Source organism: Acomys minous, assembly GCF_964271855.1.
Source record: "Acomys minous genome assembly, chromosome: 6".
NCBI classification, from domain to species: Eukaryota; Metazoa; Chordata; class Mammalia; order Rodentia; family Muridae; genus Acomys; species Acomys minous.
The window spans coordinates 109,943,825-109,966,883 of NC_140487.1; the positions used below are offsets into that span (position 1 = coordinate 109,943,825).

Sequence of the window (23,059 nt, forward strand, 5' to 3'; positions counted from 1 at the left end):
CCTCGGCCAGTGTCTCTCCTGTGATCCAAGAGTCCTGAAACTATCAGGTTTCTGAAAAGCCCCATTTCTAGTGACAATCCCAAAGAGCACACAGACTTAGGGATTAAACAGGTCTGTTCTGGCTTTACCAGCACCAGTTATAGCCACGTGGCAGCTCCATATACACCAATCTGTGCCTCAGTTTCCCCATCTGTAAAACGGAAACAATAAGCATGGTTTGGATACATCAAGATTTCAGCTAGGCCTGTTAGTGCATGTTTGTAACCCCAGCTACTCAGAGACTAAGGCAGGAGAATCAAAAGTTAAAGCTAGCCGGGTGTGGTGGACACCTTTAATCCCAGCACTTGGTAGGTAGAGGCAGGTGGATCTTTGTGAGTTCAAGGCTAGCCTGGTCTACAAATCGAGTCCAGGACAGCCAAGGCTACACAGAGAAACCCTGTCTTGAAAAAACAAAAACAAAAACAAAACAAAACAAAAAAAAACAACAAAAAAAAAGGTATAGAGTGAGTTGAATTGAGATCAGCCCTCTCATCTTGGTAATACCCTATTTCTATTTTTATTTATTTATTTGTTTGTTTATTTATTTATTTGAGACGGGGCTTCTCTGTGTAGCCTTGGTTGTCCTGGACTCACACTTGTAGACCAGACTGGCCTCGAATTCACAGAGATCCACCTGCCTCTGCCTCCCGAGGGCTGGGGTTATAGCTGTGCTCCACCACACCTGGCCTGGGAATACCCTATTTAAAAAAAAAAAAAGTCAGGTTTACAGAGCCAGCCATCAGTTCACCACTGCCAAGCAGGCCTCAGATTGGATTGGGAAGCACTTGGTTGCCCCACCACAACCATGCAACTACTGCACTAACGGGCACTTGTTGCCTGGCAGGTCAGTATTGTAGCTTGCAGCGCTCACAGCTAAGTAAGATGGTTGATGACCTTTCTCCCTCAGCAGCCTGCGTAGCACCTCCTAAGATTCTAAAGGCTAGCCAGGGTTGGGGAAGCATCTAGCTGAGAGCTCCAGCAAAGGAGGGTCCTTGGTGGGCCACCAAGGACAATGGAATTACCCTGTGTTGTTTGGACGTGTACCAAAAAAAGATGTCTTCTGAACACGGCATGGCCACTTCACTCATAAGCTCACTGCGGCTGCAGGTATCTCATGGGACTTGCACAGAATGGGGCCCGTCTGCATTTCATCCTGGATGCCCAAGACGCATCACTCCTCCAGCGTTACCATCTGCAGCGCATGCTTGTAGGAGGGAGACACGCTGAGAAGGAGGGGAGAGGTTGCAGGGGGCGAGGGAAGGGGCTGGGGGAGGGGAGGGGGAGTGGAACATGACTAAAATTCATTAAATAAATATATGGAACTGGCAAACAGTTTTTTGGTTTTGTTTTGTTGTTGTTGTTGTTGTTGTTTGAGACAAGGTCTCGCTGTGTTAGCCTTGGCTGTCCTGGAGTCACTTTGTAGATCAGGCTGGCCTCGAACTCACAGCAATCCGCCTGCCTCTGCCTCCCAAGTGCTGGGATTACAGGCGTGCACCACCACGCCCGGCTGGCAAACAGTTTTTAAAAAGAAAGAACGCTGATGTATAGCTTGGTGGTAGAGTGCTTGCTTCGCATGCATGAGGTCTTAGGTTCATTTTCTAATAACACACAGACACACACACAGACACACACACAGATACACATATGCACACACCACAACAGGACACACCACACACACACACACACTCATGCACACCTATACACACAGACACATGCACACACACAGATACACACATACACACACGCACGCACACATACACACAGACACACACTACACACACACATGCACATATTATACACACGCACGCACACATATACCACATATACACAGATACACACACGTGCACACACAGACACACACTACACACATGCACATAACACACACACACACACACACACACACACACACACACACACAACCAAACCAAACCAAACCCATGAACTGAAGCTGGGCCTGGCTGGCTACAGGAACTCATTAGACTGTTTTCTCTACTCTCATATGTTTGAAATCTTCATTAAAGTAAAAAATAAGCCAGGCATGGTACCTTGTACCTGTAATATCAGCACTTGGGAGGTAGAGGCAGAAGGATCAGGCCCTCAAGGCCAATCTTTGCCAACATTCCTGCTCTACTTGAGACTTTGTATTTAAATAGATGATAGATAGATAGATAGATAGATAGATAGATAGATAGATAGATAGATAAAGCAAGCAAGCTTGCAGCCAGGCGTGGTAACACGAGCCTTTAATTCCCAGCACCTGGGAGGCAGAGGCAGGCAACTCTCTGTGAGTTTGAGGCCAGCCTGGCCTACAGAGCAAGTTCTAGGCCAGCAAAAGCTACATTGTTCTTGTCTACCCTCAAAAACAGTCCTGGGCTCAGCTCGCCACTGGTAACTCATGTTGTTTCTCTTCAGCTGCCAGTCCCGTGCCTTTTCTAGTTTGTCTAGTGACTGGTGGTGATGTTGGTTTATAGCTTCCCGGGGATGACCCTGACTCTTGTCACTTACTCCCGGTGGAACTTGGCCACGTGACTGCACATCTCTGAGCCTCTGCAAGTCAGCTGGAAGCAGGAAAGGTGCTGTTTCCTGCCCCGCTTAGTCACTTGGCTGAACGACAAGAAATATGGAAAAGTCTCAGTATAATCCCCAGCCCATAATAAGCACTCACTAACCGGTCTAACAGAGGAGCACGGGGTTCAGAGTCGCTCTGCCGTTTGTAGCTGTGTGACTTTGGCAGAGCTGGCTAAACTCTCTGAATCTCATTTCCTGCTGGGAGAGGAAAAACACAGCTCTCCCCGGGGGACAGGTGTGAGGATTGAATGACCAGGCGTGTTTCGCTGCCCAGCGCTGCCCATGTGGGAATTTCCCCATCTCACTCTTGACTTTCAACAGCGCTGGCCTTACCAGTGTGCAGGCTGGAGGCTGTCCCACCGTCTGTTTGCTGGGGCTCTGCACCTGGCCTGCCCAGTGTGACTGGAGAGAGTCAACAGGAAGCTGTGAATTGCTCCTCCCAGGTGACAAGCATGTCCAGGGCACAGACAGCGGCAAGGCTCTTCCTCCTCGGACACACTGGCTAACCCAAACCCTCTCTGCTACTGTCCGTGCCGCCCTTGCCACCTTTCGCCTCAGCTGTTTTCCGAGACAGGGTTTCTCTGTGTAGCCCTAACTGTTCTAGAACTTTCTCTGTAAACTAGGCTGGCCTTGAATTCGCAGACCTCTGCTTGCCCCTGGCCCCAAGTGCTGGGATTAAAAGCTGTGCCATCATGCCTGACCCCTTTTTGTCTTTTGATTTTGAGACAGGATCTCATATAACCCATGTTAGTCTTGGGGTTACTATGTAGTTGAGAGTGACTTTGAACTCCTTTTTTAAAAAAATACTTGTTTTATTTTTAAAATGTATTTTTAAGTTTTTATGTGTATGGGTGTTTTGTTTGAACATAACGTCTGTGCACCAAGCACGTGCCCACAGAACAAAAGAGGGCACAGGCTCCCCTGGGACTGGAGTTACAGAGGGTTGTGAGCCACCATGTGGGTTGCTAGGAGTCCAACCCAGGTCCTCTGGGTGAGCAGCCAGTGCTCTAACCACTGAGCCATCAGCCCTATTATACCTCTTAAGTAGGCAAGAGTCAGGAAGTTCTAATTGGCACCAAGATCCCAGGGACTTTTTATAATGGCTCCATGCCCTCTCACGGCCCCATTCTAAAGCAAGAGTGAAGCTTGCTTCTTGTACTCATGTTTTTATCATGGAGAAAGGTCCTTGAGCTGGGAAGGTGGTGCACACCTTTAATCCCAGCACTCGGGAGGCAGAGGCAGGTGGATCGCTGTGAGTTCGAGGCCAGCCTGGTCTACAAAGCGAGTCCAGGACAGCTAAGAATATACAAAGAAACCCTGCCTCAAAAAAAAAAAAAAAAAAAAAAAGAGAAAGGTCCTTATCATTAGCTAAGGTTATGGCTAATGGTACTGACTTTGGCAACGGCTGCACCATTAGACAGAAAAGAATGAGATTATCATCACAGGCTTAAGCCTGCAAAATTGAAAGTAGGGGCTTCCTCCTGGCCCCCGCTCCGAGACAGGGTTTCTCTGTGTAGTCTTGGCTGTCCTGGATTCCCTTTGTAGACCAGGCTGGCCTTGAACTCACATCCATCCGCCTGCCTCTGCCTCCCGAGTGCTGATATTAAAGGCTTGCGCCACCACAGCTCGGCACAAGGCTTTTCTAATACCAAATAATGATAGAGAGACCAGGTATATTTATTTATTTATTTATTTTTATTTTTATTTTTTTTGACCAGGTATATTTATTAGTAAGCTTCAAGCACTATAACTTGGCAGATATTGAGCTATTCTGACCGGTCTGGGCTGGTCTGGACTACTTCCCAGCAACGTGCCCCATTACCTGCCATCTTAGTCCACCCTGGCTGTTCCTGCTCCTCATGGTGACTCCTTGTGGTAAACCCACCCCCATCTCTCCTCTCTCCTCTCCACCTGGGACACACACCCTCTGTGTAACAGCTCTAGCTGTCCTGGAACTCTCTCTGTAGGCCAGGCTGGCCTCGAACTCACAGAGATCAGCCTGCCTCTGCCTCCCGAGTGCTGAGATGAAAGGCGTGAGCCACTACACCCAGCCAAACACGCAATTTTATACCTTTTCTTTTGGGGCGATGTGGTTTGTGGTGAGGGGTCATGGTGGTGTATAGCGACAGTATTTTGTTATTTTGAGATAGAGTCTCATGTAGCCCAGGCTGGCTTTGAACTCCTGCCTCTCCTTTCTAAGACCTGGAGCTTTAGGCATGTGTCGTCATGCCCTGCTTCACCTTTCACGCAGAGACATGACATCACTATGTAGCCCAGGATGGCCCAAAACTTTAGATTCCCCTGCCTCAGCCTCCCCAGTAGCTGGGGATATAGGCTTGCAGATCACTAGGTCTTATCTCAGGGCTTGGAGCGCGCCTGTCTCCAGGTCCATATATTCCACAGCCTCGTAGTTTCTTCCTGTGGCCCAAGAACAAACTGTCCATAGAGAGTCCAGCGGAGCCTCTTGCGGACTTCCAAGTGTCAGGGCAGGTTCTGAGGCACCTCAAGAGAGTTCATATTTGTCTCCTTTCTGGGCTGTGAGCAAGTCAGTGTAGGGAAAACAGAGGGACACGTGAATGCAAGTTTGTCAGTCTCTCCACTTGCTGAGCCATCCCACCATCCCTCTCCAAAGCCCCAAAGCGATAACTGGCTGAGGGGTGTCAGGGAGGGCTGCTCAGCCCAAGAGTCTCTAAAGACACGATAGAAATGCTTGGCTGGAGTCCGAGGCACGGGGAGGGGCTCACAGAAAGGCTATCCCAAGCCCTTAGCTTGGAGCTGCTCAAGGATCCAGAAGGGAAACTGACTTAGTGTCCCTCCGGGTACATGGGCGCTGGCTCTTTGTTGTTGTTGTTGTTGTTGTTGTTTGGTTTTTCGAGACAGGGTTTCTCTGTGTAGCCTTGGCTGTCCTGGACTCACTTTGTAGACCAGGCTGGCCTCGAACTCACAGCCATCTGCCTGCCTGCCTCTGCTTCCTGAGGGGCGCTGGCTCTTAACCCCTCGAATGCCAGGGACCCTCTCCCGAGGTACCATCCCTCACTCTCAGTTGATTTGGTGTGTGTGTGGGCGGGGGGAGGGGATATACTACCTTCTGCAGGAAACCAGGGTAGCCGGCCTTCCCCTGTACAGTCTGTTCTTGTTTACGACCCCCATCCCTGGGGGAACAGCGATTGCTCATCCCTGCATGTGATAGGAGAGGGCCAAATCTTTTGAGGCCTGGAGGAAACTCAAGCCCCGGCCAGCAGCTTGGCTTCGGAATGCTCAGCTGGTCCCCTCCTGGGGCTCATGTGACCGAGGTGCCGCTATAAATATCAGAGGGGCCTCAGACCAAGACAGAAGTCGGGCAACAGGAGACAAAGAAGATCCGAGTGCGCTTGGGGACAAAGGCAAGCCCTCCGGTTCCTATTAGTGTGACAGAGGTGGAAGAGACAGTCGCATCTCAAAGCAATATGGATTATAAATCTAGCCTGATTCCGGACGGAAACGCCATGGAGAACCTGGAAAAGCAGCTGATCTGCCCCATCTGCCTGGAGATGTTTACCAAGCCTGTGGTCATCCTGCCCTGCCAGCACAACCTCTGCCGGAAGTGTGCCAACGACGTCTTCCAGGTCAGCACTAGGCCCTGGAAACCCCCTACCGGAAGCCCCCTCCCCCAATCCCCTCCATGGCTTCTCAGGCGCCCCTTCCTCTCAGCCTAGGATGCTTCTGACCACTCACTCCAATGTGAAGCCCGGTGCGGAGACCTCTGAGAAGGGGCTTTCACGGGTTGGGGCGTTGGGGAGGAGGGGCGGGGCGGGTAGGGATGGGGCTAAGGGGAAAGGGGAGCTGTCTCAGTCCTCTTCCATGACGCACGCGTCTAGTCCCCACCCTGCCCACGGCTCCCTGCGCTGCCTGGATGGTTCACTGTTGCTTCTCCAGTCAAGAGTCAAATGCCTCAAGTGATAAGAGGGGGAGGCGGGTAGAGAGGAGAGAGGAACCAGACCCCGGGGCAGGAGCCCAGCTCCAGATGGCAGAGGGCCCAGAGCTTTGGGGGGAGGGTGACAAGAGGCAAATAGCCATAGCGGGCAGCTCAGAGGCAGTGTGTTCCAGCATGGGTCGGAAGGGACCCCCATCGGGAACAGTTGTGGTAACTGCACTGGAAAGAAGGGTTCAAGGGTCCCAAGCCCCTACCTACAGCAAGTGGTCCTTCCAAAATCAGGTGTAGTGTATAGGTCAGTAATCCCAGCATACTGGGAACTGAGGCAGGAGGATTGCTAAGAGTCTGGGGCCAGTCTGTGCTAATTAATTGGTCTGAGATAGCAAGACCCTATCTCAAAATCAAAACAGAAAAACCAAAACTTTTTTTCCCCCCCACAGTCATTTTTAAAGTAACAACCCTAGGAGCTGGCTCTAATTCTAAGGCCTGTGATGTCAGTGGTAAACCGAGGCATAGAGAGATCTAGTGGCTTGTCTAAAGTCACATGACTTGAACTCACATTGGCTGATACTGAACCTCTTGACTGTTGGAGTGCTTCGAGCGAGAAACCCTCCGAACCCCCGCATGGGTGGGCAGGTTCTAGGTCAGGACCAGGAGCCAGTGTCCTTTGGTTTGGCCAGTGTGTTTGGGGCAGCTGGGGAAAGGAGAAGGGAGGAACCGCCAGCCTCATCTTCTTCGCCTTGGCTGTCTGCAGGCCGCGAATCCCTACTGGACCAACCGCAGCGTCTCGCTGTCCATGTCTGGAGGTCGGTTCCGTTGCCCCTCGTGCCGCCATGAGGTGGTGATGGACCGGCATGGGGTGTACGGCCTACAGAGAAACCTCCTGGTGGAGAACATCATCGACATCTACAAGCAGGAGTGCTCCAGGTCAGTGCTCAGCTCAGCAGCCCAGCCTCCCGCCCCAGCTACCTGCCTCCCTCCCCCTCCTCCCTCCCCTCCTCCCCCCAGCCTCGGGGAGACCACAGCCACACAGCCATCTGTATTAGCACAGAACCATCACCCTCTACCTCAGACAGAACCTCAGCTCTTGGGTTCTGGGGAGACCAGGTTGTGGGGGGGGGGGTGGGGGGGAGGGGGAGGCTTGCGGCATGGCCCGGCTCATGGCTGAGAAAACACCTGGGGAGAACGTAGCCAAGTGGTCCATAAGGGATCACAAGCCAGGCACCAAGAACGCTTCATCCTGTGGGATTATTCCTACGTAGAGAAGGAAATGGAACCCCTGAAGAAAGTCAGCTAGGTGTGGGGACTCACACCTATGAACCCAGCTCTTGAGAGGCAGAGACAGAGGGATTGCTGTGAGTTCCAGATCAGCCTGGTCTACAGAATGAGACCCTGTCTCACCTCTCCACAATAATAATATTAATAACAACAGTAACGATAGTTTTGGACAGTTACCCTAAGTTTACTAGGCAGAATTTGTGAGTGGCAGGGGGTTGTGCAGTGTTTGGGGTGATCTTGACAAGGAAGGGCGTCCTGACTGAGGTTGGACGGTAGAGCCTGCTGAGACTGCACAGGGCCCTGGCCCCCGGATGCTGGGATCCACAGCATCAATGCCAATCAATCCATTTATCCATCAATCAAGTAAATCAGAATATCCCAACAAGGCTCCCGGACCACTCACCTCATGGCTTCACAGCCTAAAACCTTCACCGGTTAAGATGGAACACATCTGTTATCCCAGCCCTTGGAAGGCTGAGCCACAGGGACTGAGAGCTCAAGCCCAGCCTGTGGGAGCCGACAGGGGGACCCGTGATTGTCAAAGAGGATATCTAAAAGATTAGACGTTCACAGAGCGCCGAGCCCTGCCCTCGGCATCTCTATGCGTTTCTCATGGTGCTATCACAAGGCGTTCTCGCCCCCTGATTTACCTTGAGGAAATGAAGGCTCAGGTTAGTTAGGCCAGCAAGTGGTGACACTGCAGAAGGGGTGACTGACTTGGTGGTGACTATTCTCCCTGCTCCGTGTGTGTGTGTGTGTGTGTGAGTGTGAGTGCGTGTTTGCACTCAACGGTAGAGACTGAACACCCCGTCAGGCAAATGTTCTACCACTGATCTGCATCCGAGAAGCTTGTGTTGTCAAGATGGAGCCTTGATGTGTAGCCCAAGCTGGTATCAATGTGAGATCCTTTCGTTCCTCAATCCCAGTCTTAAGATTTTATTTATGTAAGTGTGTGTGTGTGTGTGTGTGTGTCCTGGTATCTGTGGAGACCAGATTGGAGGTACAGGATCTCTGTATTAGTCAGGGTTCTTTATAGAAACAGAATGTACACAATATACACACACACACACATATATACTGTGTATGTATATATATATATATGTATATATGTATATGTATATATATATATGTTTACATATATGGGAGTTATTAGAATGCCTTACAGGCTGTGGTTCAGCTAGTCCAACAATGGCTGCCTACCAAAAGAAGGTCCAAGCATCCAGTAGTTCAGTCCACGGGGCTGGGTGTCTCCTCTTGGTCTTCAGTACATGCCAGAATCCCAAAGAAATAGGCTCTAATGCCACTGAAGGACTGGGCTTGCTAGAGAGAGAGTGAGATCAGGCACAGAGAGAGTTTCCTTCTTCCATATTCTTTATATTAGCTGCCAGGAGAAGGTGTGGCCCAGATTGAAGGTGTTATCTTCCCACTTCAAAAAAGATCCGGATTAAAAATGGCTCATCCCAGCCAGGTGTGCTGGCCCACGCCCGTAATCTCAATACTGGGAGGCAGAGGCAGGTGGATCTCTGTGCTCGAGGCCAGCCTGGTCTACAGAGCTAGTTCAGGACAGCCAGAGACCCTGTCTCGGAAAACAAAACGAAACAAAAACAAAACTAAAAGTAGGTCTTCCCGCTTCAAGTGATTTAGTTAAGGGAGGAAAAAAAAAAGCCCTGGTTAGGCGGTGGTGGTGCACGCCTTTAATCCCAGCACTAAGTAGGCAGGGGCAAGTGGATCTCTGTTTGAGGCTAACTGGGTTTACAGAGCAAGTTCCAGGACAGCCAAGGACACACAGAGAAAACCTGTCTCAACAATCAAACACTTACAGGCATAAGCAGCCGCTTGGGTTTTAGGTAATTCCAGATGTAGTGCAGTTGACAAGGTATAGCTATCACAATCCCCCAGGGACTAGAACTGAAGTTACACATGGCTGTGAGCTGGGAACCAAACCCGGGTCCTTTGCAAGAGCAGTAAGCTCTCTCTCTCTCTCTCTCTCTCTCTCTCTCTCTCTCTCTCTCTCTCTCTCTAAAGATTTACTTATTTATTATTATGTATGCAGTATTCTGCTTGCATGCACACCTGCAGACCAGATCTCCTTATAGATGGTTATGAGTCACCATGTGGTTCCTGGGAATTGAACTCAGGACCTTTAGAAGAGCAGACAGTGCTCTTAACCTCTGAGCCATCTGTCCAACCCCGCAGTAAGCTCTCTTAATTGCCCACCCACCTCGCCAGGCTTCGCTGTGACTATTCTACACTTGTTATATCGCCTCTGAGGGAGCTGGAACACAACGCTTCAAATGGCCACTGCTGAGCACCAGGCACGGTGGCATAAGCCTGTGATCCCAGCTACTTGCGAGTCTGAGGTTCCCTTAGGCTACACTGCAAATGCAGTTTCTGCCGGGACAACTGGGCAAGATCCTGATTCAAAGTCAAAACAAAATACTGAAAGTTAAGGGGCTGGAAATGTAGCTTGGTGGTAGAGTCTTCTTTAACACGAGTGTCTGGTCAGAACGTGGTCTCTTCCCCAGACAACACATGCATATACCTCTTGTACAAATTTTGTTTATTATAATTACTAGCGTGGGGTGTGGGTGTGAGTGTGGGTGCACACACGCCATGGCCCATGTGTGGAGGCCAGAGAACAACTCTGTGGAATCATTTCTCTCCTTCTGCCTTTACCTGAACTTCAGGGATCAGAGTCAGGTTGCTGGCCTTGGGCTGCAAGTACCCTTCTCGGCTGAGCCATCTCGGTCAGTCCACCAATGCTTATTTCTGCTGCTGCTGCTGCTGTCGCTGATGGATGACGTAATTCATAGGAGAGCAGCGTCAACCCACGGCTGAGGGGTTCTGAAGAGCATCCTGTGTCTGAACTCTTTGAGGCTTTCCCTCAATAGGTGAATGACAGCCAGGGTCTCCTCAGAGCCCCACAGGGCACATTCTGACATGGTTGGCACAGAGGATGGAAGGACTAGAGTCACAGGAAAAACCAGCGTTTGACCCTGATGCCTGGCCACCAGGGAGGGAGGTGTTCTCTGCTCCACACCCTGACCTCCTCCTGCCATGCTAGGGTGCAGCAAAAGGTGGGCCCAGGAAAATCGCCCGGCACCACAGCCACAGTATGGGGTCCCTGGGCTCAAAGAGGAAAAAAAAAAAACCCCAAAACCAAAAACAAGTGTTTGGAAAGGGGCCCCTAGAGGAGCCAGTAAAACTTGAAGTGGGACCTAAAATGCCAGGTTGGGAGGTGAGACATTGACAACGATGGGGGAATAACCACTGTTTGAGATTTGTGAGAAGTGTAGATGAAAGGGGCTGAGGATCAGACGTAGTGTAGGCAAGCGGCTTATCCTAACTCAATGTAAGGGCTGCCTAGTTTGAGAGGTAAGGTTTCCACTCCAAAACCCCCATCTAGGCTGGGAAAGGACCCATGTTGGAGAGGACCGTGCCAGGCACCCTAACTGGAGGAAGCAATAGAGAAAGAGAGATTAGAAAGAAGAAACTCGTCGGGCGTGGTGGCGCATGCCTTTAATCCCAGCACTCGGGAGGCAGAGGCAGGCGGATCGCTGTGAGTTCGAGGCCAGCCTGGTCTACAAAGTGAGTCCAGGACAGCCAAGGCTACACAGAGAAACCCTGTCTGGAAAAAAAAAAAAAACAAAGAAAGAAAGAAGAAACTCTGGGGCTGGCAAGATGGCTCAGTGAGCAAAGGTGCTTGCCGCCAAGCCTGACGACCTGAGTTCTATCCCCAGGACCCACATGGTAGAAGGAGCAAACCAACTCCTTCAGGCTGTTCTCTGACCTCCATGCGTGTTCACACTTGTGAGTTCACACACATTTCCTCCCAGTATACACACGCAGTAAATAAATGCAATTTTTTTTTTCCAGACAAGGTTTCTTTGTATAATAGCCTTGGCTGTCCTGGAACTCTCTCTGTAGACCAGGCTGGTCTCGCTCAAACTCAGAGATCCTCCTGCCTCTGTCTCCCGAGGCCTGGGATTTATGACGTGCGCTACCACACCCGGCTGCAATAAATGCAATTTTTAAAATTAGAAAAGAAGCAGTGGAGGTTTGCTCTGGGCTTCTAGACCGCCCTGCCCCCAACCATGTGCTGTTTGTACGGCATCAGGTGCTCGTACTGTGCCCTTCTCTGAACCCTCGGGATGTGTTTACTGATGTATTCTTTCTATTTGTGTTTCACTTCCACGGTCTTCACGCCAGGTACTGTATGTTATAGACTCAGTGAAGAAAAACAAACAGGCTTCCATGGCTGATTGGAGGGTACAGTCTGATGGATTAAATATAGATGTCAGGGCTGCCATCAGAGTAGACTGCTCAGGCCTCAGCCACCAAAGCTATGGGGCTATAATTAGAACAGAGGTGTTCTGGCCTCCCCTGCCTGTGCTGCTGGGCCACCTTTGGGTACGTCCATTTAATTTCTCTGTTGCTTCTTCCCTATGGTTAGCATCTTCTGGTCTGACTGGAATTCTGGGGCCCTCCCACTGTCCTGTACCAACCCAGGCCAAGTCGAGGCGCTGGAGCCTGAGTTTTAGGGCTTGGAAAAATACGTTTGTTTGATGTTGTTAGAGTCTTTGATCTTAGGCTCCCAGAAGGTAAAAAGGAGAGTGTTTGGAGCAGCCAGATCCACTGGGAGCTGACATATGGATGTGGTGGCCTCCCGTGCATGGAGCTAGGACGGGCTGGGGAGAGGGGACATCCGGACAGGACAGGGAGAAGGGACACTCTGACATATGATTCTTCCCCCCACCTTAGTCGGCCGCTGCAGAAGGACAGCCACCCAATGTGCAAGGAGCACGAAGATGAGAAAATCAACATCTACTGCCTCACGTGTGAAGTGCCTACTTGCTCCTTGTGCAAGGTGTTTGGGGCCCACCAGGCCTGTGAGGTTGCCCCATTGCAAAGCATCTTCCAGGGACAGAAGGTATGGATGACAGGCACTGTGCCCAGGTGATTCCGGGGACGGAGTTGACCCTTGTGGATGTGCTGAGCCGGCTTTTTTTGGACCAGTTCCTCTGGAGGGACTTCCCAGACCACGGGGACAGCAGCCGTTGCCTCCCTGGGGGAGGTGGCTGAGCTCATGGGTTATACTTAGAGCCACTTGAGAGCACCTGGGTGTGGCCACAGGGAAGAGGCCAGACTCCCAGGCCATGGCTGTCCCGTCCTGTGTAGCCCGGGGTCCCAGACCTCTCTGCCTGAGCCTCTCGTGTGGCACAAGGCGGATTCGAGGCTCTCCCCCGCCTCCCCCCCCCCCCCCAGGCCACAGCAATGCTAGCATCCTGCCGTGGAGTGAGCTGTAGCCCTGCTTCCCAAACTCTCTGTTCTGCACACTCCACTAGTCTTTTGGACTTTTCTCTTCTAGAACTTTCCAAATTCTATTCCTTTTCTCAGAAACTAGCAGCTGGGGATGGTAGCACAGGCCTTTAGGCCTAGTACTTGAGTAGCAAGGTTGATATGAACTTGAGGCCAGCCTGGTCTGTATATTGAGTTCTGGGTCAGCAAAGGCAGCATAGTAAGACCCTGTCTCAAACAAAATAAATACATTAAAATTTAAAAAAGAAAAAAAAACTAGCATTTCCTTTCTTTGTTCCTCTTTAAAAATGTTTTTGGTTTTTGGAGACAGGGTCTCTCTGTGTAGCCTTGGCTGTCCTGGACTTTGTAGACCAGGCTGGCCTCGAACTCACAGCGATCTGCCTGCCTCTGCCTCCCGAGTGCTGGGAGTAAAGGCGTGCACCATCATGCCTGGCTTCCTTTGTTTCTTTGTCAGTGCCTTGCTGTGTGTTTTGGGTTGCTCGGTTCCCCTCTCTGGGCCTTATCTGCCCATAAAGGATACTACATCTGTGGTAGTCTCAGCTTTTGACTTGAACTGTACCCTAAAAGGAGGGATAGTGATGCTACTGATGACAGTCAGAGACGGGGAACAGGGGTACCGTGTGCTGGCTCTGAGTCTCTCCCTTCTCTCCCATCCAGACTGAGCTGAATAACTGCATTTCCATGCTGGTGGCAGGGAATGACCGAGTGCAGACCATCATCTCTCAGCTGGAGGACTCTTGCCGCGTGACCAAGGTGAGGGTGCATATTGGCCCTATGAGCCTCCAGTGCCACCTCCAGTGCCACAGGTCTCTGGGGAAGGCCTGAGCTGTGAGCGCAGTTTGAGGATTGAGCCTTGGGTGCCCAATAGAGATGGCAGGAAAGGGGCCACATTCACATTCATTGCTCCACTCACTCCGCAAACACTTCCTGAACACAGGCGGCAGCTGTGTCAGAGCCTGTCCAAAGCCAAGACGGTCCCAGCTGGTCCGTCACTGCAGGGACCTACCAATAACTCCCTGACCGTCTCCGGCTTTAACCGTTTTGCAGCAGAGCAAGGCTTCACTCAGGAGCCTATGGAAGCTTAAGTTCTGACCCAGTGGATCTGGAATGAGACAGAATTCTGCATCTCTTCCTTTTTTTTTTTTTTTTTTTTAAAGATTTTAAAAAACGAATTTGGATGTTTTGCCTGCATATGTGTCTGTGCACTGTGTGTGCAGTGCCAGGGAAGGCCAGAAGAGGGAGTCGGGTTCCCCAGAACTGGAGTTCCAGATGGTTGTGAGCCACCGTGTGGGTGCTAGGAATTGAATCAAGATCTTCTGGAAGAAAAGCCAGGGCTCTTAACCACTGAGCCACTTCTCCAGCCTGTTTTCTGTCTGTCTTTGATTTTGTTTTATTTCTGTTTGTTTGTTTAGGACAGGGTTTCTCTGTATAGCCCTGGCTGTCCTGGAACTCACTCTGTAGACCAAACTCAGAGATCCACCTGGGTCCACTTCCAGAGTGCTAGGATTAAAGGTGTGTGCCACCACTGCCTGGCTGATTGGAGTTTTTTTTGAAACAAGGCCTTGTGTAAAACAGGATGAGCTTGCATTTACTATGTAGTCTAATGAGCATTTCTAATGAGCTCTCCAAGGCTGCTGGTTCCATAGACTGCAGACAGATGTGACAGCACATCTGTAATCTCAGCATTTGGGAGGTGCATGCAAGAGGATCCAGAATAATGTCATGTTCCTACACATGAGTTTGAGGCCAGCCTGAGCTACAAGAGACTGTCTAAAAAACAAACAAAAAATTGAAAAAGAGGAAGAAGAGAGAAAAGAAAAAGAAAAAGAAAGTAAGAAGCTTTCCCATTTCTTAAAGAGTATTCAAAATTCTTCTCTTCCTGGACACGGTGGCATATCCCTCTAATCCCAGCACTCAGGAGGCAAAAGCAAGAGGCTCTCTGTGAGTTTGAGTTTAGCCTGCTCTCCATAGTGGGTTCCAGGACAGCCAGGACTACACAGTGAGACCCTGTCCCCCAAAAAAGACAAAGAAAAAGGGAGGGGAGGGAGGGAAGGAGAGAGAGAGAGAGAGAGAGAGAGAGAGAGAGAGAGAACCTGGTCTCTGCTTGAGGAGGGGTGGATCTGGTAAGAGGGAATAAAGGGACGCCATAACCGCAATTAGCAGAGATGTGAGGAGGAAGGGAAGAGTGTTATCCTTCTGAGCGGCATCCCAATCGTGCCACCGCCAAGCCCATTTTACTTCCTGTTTTGAGACAAAGTCTCGCTAAGTTGCACCCCGCCAGCCTTCCATCCCGGCACCTTCCTCTTGGTCGCTTTGCCTCCCGTGAGATGAAGACTTGGCAGGGTCTCTTCTTGCTGCTAGTGGTTCCCGGGCCCTTCTGTCTCAGGAAGTGGGTCGGGTTGGGTGTGACTGTAGGTTTCTCTGTCCTCAGGAAAACAGCCACCAGGTGAAGGAGGAGCTGAGCCAGAAGTTTGACGCCCTCTACGCCATCCTGGACGAGAAGAAGAGCGAGCTGCTGCAGAGAATCACCAAGGAACAGGAGGAGAAGCTGGGCTTCATCGAGGCCCTCATCCTCCAGTACCGCGAGCAGCTGGAAAAGTCCACCAAGCTTGTGGAAACGGCCATCCGGTCTCTGGACGAGCCTGGAGGGGCCACCTTCCTCTTGGTGAGTCGCGCGTGGAGGGTTGGGGTGGATTTGAACTCTGTCTGGAGCAGGCCGTTTAAACCTTGGTGCACTGCCAGGGTTCTCACCACTACAGGCTCACGCCTGTGATCCCAGTTCTTAGAGGCTGAGGCAGGAGGATTGCAAGTTCAGGGACATTCAGGGCAACTTGGTAAAAAAAACGTTACCTCAAAAAGAAAACATGCCAGGCTAGGCTTGGTGACACATGGCTTTGGCTTGATCCCAGCACTTGGCAGACACAGGCAGAAGCAGGAAAATGTTGGTGAGTTTGAGGCTACACTGGTCTCTATAGCGAGCTCCAGGCCAGCTAAGACTGCATAGTGAGACCCTGTCAATAAATAAGCAAGCAAACAACGAATATAAAAAAATATTGGGAGTGGAGAGATGACTGTCCCGGCACCCAAGAGGGAGAGGCAGGTGGATCACTGTGAGTTTAAGGCTAGCCTGGTCTATAGAGCAAGTTCCAGAGCAGCCAGTGCTATTACACCAAGAAACTCTGTCTCAAAAAACCAAAAACAAAACAAAAACAAAAAAACGAGAGAGAGAGAGAGAGAGAGAGAGAGAGAGAGAGAGAGGGAGGGAGGGAGGGAGGGAGGGAGGGAGGGAGGGAGATGGTTAAGAACACTTTTTGTGCCACACACCTTTAATCTCAGCACTGGGGAGACAGCCAGAACTGGGTAATAAAAAGAACCTCTCTCTGCTGGGTGTGGTGATGGCGCACGCCTTTAATCCCAGCACTCGGGAGGCAGAGGCAGGCAGATCGCTGTGAGTTCGAGGCCAGCCTGGTCTCCAAAGCGAGTCCAGGACGGCCAAGGCTACACAGAGAAACCCTGTCTTCAAAAACCAAAAACCAAAACAAAAAGAACCTGTCTTAAACAAACAAACAAAACCAGCCAAACAAGAATAGAAAAAGAACATTTTTGGGGTCCAGGTCCCAGCACCCACATGGTGGCTTACAACCATACATAGCTCCAGTTCCAGGGGACCCCATGCCCATTTCTAACTATACATACATACCACATGCAGACATTCATACATACACTTTAAAAAAAAATCTGTTAAACTACAACAGCAAAACCCAGAAGGTCTGGAGAGATGCTTGCTGCTCTTTCAGAGGACTTGAGTTAGGTTCCCCGCACTCACGGTGTCTGTCTCAGTCCGGGGGAATCTGACATCCTCTTCTGGTCTCCAGGGGCTGCAGCACACACAGGTACACATTCGCACACACAGGTACACATTCGCACACACAGGCACACATTCATACATACAAAGAAAAGATTAAAAACACACAAAAACTACAGTACCCAAAACACACGCTTTCAAGCTCTCCTCGTGGCCAGCTTTGTCCAGACTGTTGTCTGAAATGGAGGTTTGGTTGACTCTCATGCAGGAGACTTCAGACATTGTGCGTGCTTGGTCAGAGAACCCTGGCTTCCTGGCAGGACAGGGGACGCATACTGGGGTGCGTGCTGGCCAAGGACAGAGAGAAATTGTCCAAGTTCTGTGTAACAGGGCAGGAACCGAGTTAGGCCTGTGCCATGGAGTGGTGCCTGGAGTTTTCTTTCTTTTCTTCTTTTTTTTATTTTTTAATTTTTTTTGGTTTTTCGAGACAGGGTTTCTCTGTGTAGCCTTGGCTGTCCTGGACTCGCTTTGTAAACCAGGCTGGCCTTGAACTCAAAGAGATCTACCTGCCTCTGCCTCCCGAGTGCTGGGATTAAAGGCGTACGTCACCACTGCCTGGCGATCCCTGGGCTTTTCAATGCTAACTTCTGCTCTTTCTCTCCACAGACTGCCAAGCAACTCATCAAGAGGTCAGTGTCTCGAGGACTGCTGCCCACGTGCCTGCTCCCCACTTCCTCACCCCCCCCCACTCCCCTACCCCCTGCCAGGCTCTGACACCTGCCTAGTGGGACCCTGGGCATTAGCTCTGCAGGGGTTGGGACTCATCTCCAGATCATGTGCCCTAAGTTACTTGGATCATCCACTCTGCCTGATCCTAAAGAAGAAATGCTCTTTCCCTTCATCCCCTCACTGCAGGGGTGGATTGTGGGGCTGGGATGGACCCGCATAGAGCCAAGGCTAAGCTGTCCCTTCCTGCAGGGAACCCCAAGACCTAACTGCCTCTCTACCCCCCACCCCCCACAGCATTGTGGAAGCTTCCAAGGGCTGCCAGTTGGGGAAGACAGAGCAGGGCTTTGAAGACATGGACTACTTCACCGTGGATCTAGAACACATAGCGGAAGCCTTGAGGGCCATCGACTTTGGGACAGGTAAAGGGAGTGGTCATGCCACTTGCTCGTCTGCATTTGACCTTCAAAAGGCAGTGCTCCTCTTGAGGCCTGGCGGGAGGCAACTTCACTGAAAAAAGTCAAGTTACACAGTCAGTGTTGCCAGGGTCTCTCTAAGCAGACCAGGCTGGCCTGGAACTCACAGAGATCCGCCTGCCTCTGCTTCCTGAGTTGCTGGGACTAAAGGTGTGTGCTCCCACCATGCCCAGCTCACAGTTTAACTTTGTGATGACTCCAGAGCCTAAAACACAGTGCCCGGTGTGGAATTGTTGCTACGTAAATTCCGCCTGGATCCAAAGCCCGTGACATCTGGCATGGGACAGATCTGACTTCAAATCCTGATCCTGACATTTGTCTGCTCTCTGTGTGACTGTTGGCAAGCCCCTCTGCCCCCGCCCCCCATGTCTGTCTGTCTGTCTGTCTCTGTCTGTCTGTCTGTCTGTCTGTCTGTCTGTCTCTCTCTCTCTCTCTCCTCTTTGGTGGTATGGGGGTCCATTACTGGTGTCAAACCCAGGGCTTCACACATGCTAGGCAGGTGGCTCTACCACAGAGCAGCTCTTCTGTGCTTCTCTGAGCAGCAGCTGCTGCTGCTGCTGCTTCTTCTTCTTCTTCTTCTTCTTCTTCTTCTTCTTCTTCTTCTTCTTCTTCTTCTTCTTCTTCTTCTTCATCTCCTCCTCCTCCTTCTCCTCTCTCTCTTCCTTCTTCTTTTCTCCTCCTCCTCCTTCCTTCTCCTTCTTCTTTGGACTAAAAATTAGGACTTGGTACGGGCTGGAGTCTTACTTAGTAGCTGGGAACTTGAGGCAGGGGCAGGAAGATGGCAATTTTGAGGTAGCCTAGGCTACATAGTGAAAAAGATGTTCAAGACAGGTTGTACTGTGTGAGCATAACATGTTGAAGGCATGTGCTGCCCTCCCCACCAAGGCAGGGAGGACGTACCACCAGCATTCCTTGACCAGCTGGCCTCAGACTCCCAGAAATCTGATTCCTTTGTCTCCTGAGTGCAGGCATTGAAGGCATGTGCCGTGCCGTGCCGTCCAGCCCGGAGCCCGATTATTGGTTGGCCTTTCCTTGCTCTGAGCACCAAGACCCTGATCTAAAGGTGTAATTTCTATCATTTAATACAAGTCCAGGCTGCGGCTCTGTTAGCACTTCAATTTTGTAGTCTAGGAAACTAAGTTTCAGCTGGGTAATCCCTTATTTCAAGCCCACACTGCTGGTAAATAGCTGGTGCAAACCCCACCTGGGGCCACTTGGCTCACAAGACGCTCTGAGGACATAGGAGACGATGTGAAAACATCGTGACACCGGCCTGTAGCCATTCTCTGGGGAAAGCTTTTATGAGCAGCAGCTCCGGTTTAAATTAAGCAACAGGCCCTCTGGATTACCGAGATTATGCAGAGACTACGCGTGGATCCTGGGTGTTTGGCTGGAGTTTTTACTTGCCATTTTTTGTTGTTTGGTTTTGGGGTTTTTGAGACAAGGCAGCCAATTTGTGTCTAATCTCCTACTCATTTTCCTGTGTGCTGGGATTATGCATTTAAACCATGCTGCTCTGGTTTGTGGCTGTGTTTGACAAATGCTGACTCTGCAAGTCCCTGGGGCCTGGGAAGGGAGTCAGGGAAGGGACAAGGCCACATCCCAGGATGAGAAAGAAAGAATCCAGGGTGCACCCTGGGGGTGGGGGGTGGGACGGGGCACTGCCCCATTCTCCTGAGCAGAAACCCTCAGGCTGCCCCAAGACTGCCTCTCTGTGGACTGAGGAAGGAGGCTACAGAAGGATTGCTGAGCCAGCAGATTTCAGAGGCTGAGCAAATTCCTTTAAGCAGAGGACTCTGATCCCAAGAACAGGAAATGTTTGTCCTGCCTCCCCTTTGTTCCCCTGAGATGCACAGAACCCTAAGTGTGCCTCCTGTGTCCCTGAGGCCATAGACAGGCCACAGAGAAGGATGCTGGTGTTTTGGAGCAAAAAAAGGATTGTGGTCCGAAAGTAGGCAGCAGGGGAATATGGGGGCTGGGCTCTGTGAGCTTGGGACCTACAAGCCCAGTACCTCCTAGGTCCCTGCTGCCTCTAGGTACCCAATTGGGCCCAGAAATGGGGACAGATGTCCTCTGTAGGCTAATCTTCTTCTAATGGCTGCTGTGAGAAGCCAGTCCCATCTTAACACACTTGGTCTCTTCACAGATGAGGATGAGGAGGACTTTCTTGAAGAGGAAGAACATCAGGAAGAGGCCGAGTCCACAGAGGGGGGAGAAGGTAAGAGTTCTGTCCTGTGTGTGTGTGTGTGTGTTTAGTGTTTATTCTTATTTTGGTCCCCACCCCCACCCCCGCTCTTTTTTTTCTGAGACAGGGTCTCTCTGTGTAGCCTGTCCTGGACTTGCTCTGTAGATCAGGCTGGCCTCGAACTCACAGAGATCTGCCAGCCTCTGCCTCCCGAGTGCTGGGATTAAAAATGTGTGTCACCACAGACAGCCAATAGAATATATTCATTCTCTCTCTCTCTCTCTCTCTCTCTCTCTCTCTCTCTCTCTCTCTCTCTCTCTCTCCCTCTCCCTCCCTCCCTCCCTCTCTCTCTCCCTCCCTCTCTCTCTCCCTCTCTCTCTCTCAAAACAGGTTTCCTTAATAGAACCCAGAGTTCATGGATTTGCTAGGCTAGCTAGCTAGCTAAATTGCTCCCGAATCCCTTTTCCTGTTTTCTGAGCTCTGGAATCTCAGCGGCTCCCATGGTCATCCGGCATCCCTTTGAGTGCTGGAGATCTGAACGCTGCCCCTCACATTTATGTAGGGACCCACCCCACAGCCATCTTCTAGTTGCTTCTTCTTCCTCCACCCTCTCCACCACCACCTCCTCCTTCTTTTTTAATGTACCCCTAGCTTGCCAGGAACTCACTACGGAGACCACACTGGCCTCCTGGAGCTGGGATTCACCCGCGCACCTGCTTAGTCTTCAATCTTAGTTACTGGAGTGGAATCCCAATCCCTGCTCAAAGCAGCTAGCTCAAAAAAACAAACAAACAAAAAACAAACAAACAAACAAAAACCTAAGGCAGTGCTTCTCAACCTGTGGGTCTCGACCCCTTTGGGTGGGTGGGTGGGGTGTCAAATAGGTCACTAAAGACCACTGGGAAACACAGATGTTTACATTACAATTCCTAACAGTAGGGAAATTGCAGTTATGAAGTAGTGATGATGTGAGTTCAAGGCCAGCCTGGTCTACAAACCGAGTCCAGGACAGCCAAGGCTACACAGAGAAACCTTGTCTAGAAAAACCAAAAAATAAGAAAAAAAAAAATGAAGTAGCAATGAAAATAATTTTATACTTGCGTGCTTGGGGGTTGGGGTGTCACCACAACATGAGGAAGTGTATTTAAGGGTCACAGCATTAGGATGCTTGAGAACCTCTGCAGACCACTGAATTCCGTTAACTAAACTCTAGTTTGTCTTTAAAGGAGGAGCTCGGGCTAGAGATGGCATGTCACCACAGCTCAGGAGGTCCTGGGTCCTCTCTTAAGTCCGTGTCTCACTATGAGCCTGTGTCTGGTTTTTCTCTTTCAGGACACCAGTGAGGACCTGGCTGAGTGAGACACCCTCTGGATGCAGAGACTGGGGAAGCGGGTGACAGGCCCATCTCGGGAAGGAGTTGAGGCTCATGGGGAGGGGCACCATGGGAAGTGTGTCTTCCCTCTGCCCGGATGGCAGGGGCTGGAGTAGGAAACCCCACGCCTGTGTCCAGCAGCGGCCGAAACATGATTGGAAATGTATTCAAAACGTCACAGGACACTTTTCTACGTTGGTGCAAAATGAAATATTTTGTATGTTTTTAAAATGTGATTTTTTTTTTTTGTATATACTTGTATACGTATGCCAATCTGGTGCTTTTTGTACGAGAATTTTTGTATGATCACGCCTGGTCATTGTGTGACTGGCGATTGTCACAAAGGGAGAAGGAAGTCAGATAATAGGGCTACTCATGTCCCTTCCTCAGTGGGAGGGCTGGGTCTCACTCCAAGGCCTAGAAAGGAGCAATGTACTGTATTTCAGTGCCCGTCCCCAAACATGGGGAGAGGACTGAGTTTGTGTTACATGTTGTTTAAATAAATGCTCAAGGGGCTGGGCACGGGGTGGTGCACACCCTTTAATCCCAGCACCAGGAGGCAGAGGCAGCTGGATCGCTATGAGTTCGAGGCCAGCCTGGTCTACATGGGGAGTTCCAGACCAGCCAGAGCTACATAGAGAGACTCTGTCTCAAAAATAAAAAATGAAAAAGAATAAAAAATAAACTCACAGCGCTTTTTCTCTGTAACTGCGAAAGGAGTGTGATTTCATTCAGCTTGAGTGTGTGTGTTGCTAGCAACAGAGTCGAGAACCGTAAAGACACTAGATGAACGCTCTACCCTGACCTACAGGAGGCCCGAGGCCAACTTTAGCATGTTTGGTTTTGTTTTTGTGTTTTGTTTTCTCAAGAAAAAGTTAAAAAAAAAAAAAAAAGTAATTCAACATCAACATCAGCCGGCTTTTTGGGGGTGGGTGGGTGGGATGGGGGCTGTTGAGACAGGGTCTCTCTGTGTAGACCTAGCTGTCCTGGAACTCACTCTGTAGACCAGATTGGCCTCGAACTCATAGAGATCTGCCTGCCTCTGCCTCTCAACTTCTAGGATTAAAGGTGCGAGCCACCACCACCCGGCATCATCCAGCTTTTAAATCCCAGCCCATGAGAGGTACAGACAGGCCAATGTTGTCCTAGACTCACTTTGTAGACCAGGATGGCCTCAAACTCACAGGGATCTGCCTGAGTGCTGGGATTAAAAGCTAGGCCAGGGCTGGAGAGATGGCTCAGAGGTTAAGGGCACTGGCTGCTCCTCCAGAGGTCCTGAGTTCAATTCCCAGCAACTACATGGTGGCTCACAACCATCTATAATGTGATCTGCTGCCCTCTTCTGGCCTGCAAGTGTATGTGCAGGCAGAGCACTGTA

At 50.5% G+C, this 23,059-nt stretch overlaps 1 protein-coding gene across 4 annotated transcripts; it reads left to right on the plus strand.

Annotated features, from left to right (window-relative positions):
- Window positions 1-5,698: 5,698 nt before the first annotated feature.
- TRIM63 (tripartite motif containing 63) lies at window positions 5,699-22,362 on the plus strand. 4 transcript variants are annotated; one of them, XM_084788339.1, is made up of 9 exons: window positions 5,699-6,212; window positions 7,275-7,447; window positions 12,560-12,728; window positions 13,775-13,870; window positions 15,549-15,782; window positions 17,589-17,611; window positions 17,946-18,070; window positions 20,271-20,342; window positions 21,642-22,362. In XM_084788339.1, the coding sequence occupies exons 1-9, from the start codon at window positions 6,054-6,056 to the stop codon at window positions 21,650-21,652; spliced, it is 1,062 nt and encodes a 353-aa protein (XP_084644465.1). In that variant the 5' UTR covers window positions 5,699-6,053; the 3' UTR covers window positions 21,653-22,362. The 4 variants fall into 4 exon arrangements, with proteins under 4 accessions (XP_084644465.1, XP_084644466.1, XP_084644467.1 ...); XM_084788340.1 differs by lacking the exon at window positions 5,699-6,212 and adding an exon at window positions 6,263-6,369; XM_084788341.1 differs by lacking the exon at window positions 5,699-6,212 and adding an exon at window positions 6,276-6,327.
- The last annotated feature ends 697 nt before the right edge of the window (window positions 22,363-23,059 follow it).

Coding starts and splice junctions, on each gene's coding strand:
- TRIM63 (XM_084788339.1), top strand. CDS start 6,054: ATGGATTATAAATCTAGCCTGATTCCGGACGGAAACGCCATGGAGAAC. Junction 7,448..12,559: donor TACAAGCAGGAGTGCTCCAG/GTCAGTGCTCAG, acceptor CCCCCACCTTAG/TCGGCCGCTGCAGAAGGACA. Junction 12,729..13,774: donor GCATCTTCCAGGGACAGAAG/GTATGGATGACA, acceptor TCTCCCATCCAG/ACTGAGCTGAATAACTGCAT.